This window comes from Thermomyces dupontii (genome assembly GCF_041956625.1).
Source record: "Thermomyces dupontii strain NRRL 2155 unplaced genomic scaffold VTN31scaffold_3, whole genome shotgun sequence".
Lineage (NCBI taxonomy): Eukaryota > Fungi > Ascomycota > Eurotiomycetes > Eurotiales > Trichocomaceae > Thermomyces > Thermomyces dupontii.
The window spans coordinates 1-2,247 of NW_027192309.1; the positions used below are offsets into that span (position 1 = coordinate 1).

At 48.9% G+C, this 2,247-nt stretch overlaps 1 protein-coding gene across 1 annotated transcript; it reads left to right on the plus strand.

The window, feature by feature from the left end:
• Nucleotides 1-1,642: 1,642 nt before the first annotated feature.
• On the plus strand, nt 1,643-1,942 carry VTN31DRAFT_3433 (uncharacterized protein; the record flags this gene model as incomplete). The annotated part of the gene is made up of 3 exons (XM_069403712.1): nt 1,643-1,720; nt 1,779-1,810; nt 1,882-1,942. 3 exons carry the CDS (start codon nt 1,643-1,645, stop codon nt 1,940-1,942), a joined length of 171 nt encoding a protein of 56 aa, XP_069260758.1.
• Between the last annotated feature and the right edge of the window lie 305 nt (nt 1,943-2,247).

Sequence of the window (2,247 nt, forward strand, 5' to 3'; positions counted from 1 at the left end):
ACAGTACCAACAGGACCAGAAATCGGGACACTCGAGATAAAATTGCTTCAGAACAGGTCGATGGTTGGGACCAATGATCTCTTACGCTTTTGCATTCATTCTGCAAACCTGGAAATCCACGAAGCATCGATTGGCAACGAAAGAACAAGAATTTCCACGAAACTACTCGTATGTCCCTCACATGTGCCAAACTGATAAACTGAAACAACGACATGAGTACCAGACAGGCCAAGATGGCAGAAGACGATGCAACATTCAATGAACCAGGAACAAAACTGGCGACTTCCGATCTCACATTGTCCACAATAGCAAAACATGATATCAGAAGATTCCGGTCAACCTCACTGACTGCCCACCAATGGTCGAAGAGACTAAGCCAGTTAAGCAGCCACGTCAAAATCCGCGGCGGTATGATGTTGGCCGAACGATTCCAAGTGTTATGACCCCAGTACTAGGCACAGCTACAAGGGTCGGCCGTCAATCCAGCGCAGGTCTTTTTTCAAGACACTAAGGATGGAGAAGAAACATGCGAGGAAGAAAACTATGTACACTGTGCGGCCACGTGACCTCTGGGCCCTAGCCAAGGTACGGTGGCCTGGGAGATGCTGGCTCTAACACCAAGTTTCTGGCATATTCCGTAGAAGCGAATCCCCCGGATTCGGCATCAAATGTGATTCCAGCGTTCCAAGTTTTCACGTTAGCATGGGGATGTTTTCAGGACGGGCACCGAATAGAACTTACCTCTGCGATGCAGAGTCCCAACCAAATGCTCCGCCGTGCTCTCGTGATGATAAAAGAGGGCATCTCAATATGTCGGGCTTCCTCATCGGGCATATCTGTGAAGAAGCCCCCCGTGTAGTACAGCCGACTCCATGAATAGCCCCGGATATGGAAATCCTCCGGGAGTTCTTTGTTGGTGCCGACCTCACCCATGGGAAAATCCCCTCTTCGAAGCGGTTCTATATTAGTATCCAGCCGCAAAGCTAAGTTCAACTTGGTGCAGAGCTGGGTCCAGGGAATGTCAGCCTGGAAGTACCTACGATCATAACCTCTGTAATCACGAACTCCGTACAAGGAGTACGCTGTACGCTTTCTCGAACATCATTGATCATGGCGTCTTGGCATGCAAATGACAAGTCGGAATGACAGTGAAAATTTCAGTCATTTCAAACTACAAGAAATGACAACTAGAACAGTTGATGCGGACCATGTCTGAGAGTCACGGACGAGGTTCATGTGGAGCACGAACCCCATAACTTCACCAATCGGCATTTGGGGTGGCGCTATCCAGCCTCGCACAGGCCCCTCCTGCGTGGTAGATAGTAGGCAACGGATGCGTGATAGACATGAGGAGATCATCGCACGGTAGGAAGATTCAGAGGTAACTAGCCCCCCTGTTACCTTTTTGGCAGACATGCAGCAATGCCGTCAGAGAACTAACATAAGATTCTGATGCTAACCACTTTCGCTTTCAATACCAAGCCGGAATACCGAGCATTGGCCGCAGAGGGGCAACTCATATAAAACCTTGTTGACTTTTGCAATCTGCTGCCAGGTACAGGTCGAAAAGGACATGAAAACAAACACGGCTTTCTTTTTTCGTTTTCAGGATTGTTGATATTCATCGGAGAAGTATTCCATCATGACGGAAGCTCCTGGTCAGGAACAGACAGCCGTCACCACCGATCATACCCCGGAGAACGTCGAGGTGGATACCTCAGTATGATGTCCCTCCATTGCTGTACATTGGAGAACATTGCTTAGGTGAACACGTTCAGTATGAAAACGACTCGTCTTATGACGAGGAACTGTACGTGATGTGATGCCACGGCGCCGCGGATTTCAAAGACATGCTCAGGCATAGTACTCTTCAACATATAGATCGTCGTACAGCACGTCGCTGACATCGTCGGTGATTGAGTATCGCCATGAGAATGGCTGACGTTACCATGGATTTCGCGATGGGTGTAGGACCTGGCCTCTTCTTGCCTGACTACCATTCAAGATCTGTAAACTGAACGTTATTGTCTAGCGTACCTACTCCCGAATGACGAGCTGGAAAGCGATCGTTTGGACATGATGCATGAGATGTTCCTTCAGCTCTTGAACAGAAAACTCTACCTTGCCCCAGTTAGAAAGCCACAGCGGGTGATCGATCTGGGGACCGGGACTGGAATATGGCCATTGACTTTGGTAAGTCTAATTACTCCTTCGGTTTGGCTGACGAGGGATAACGCTGACTCATCG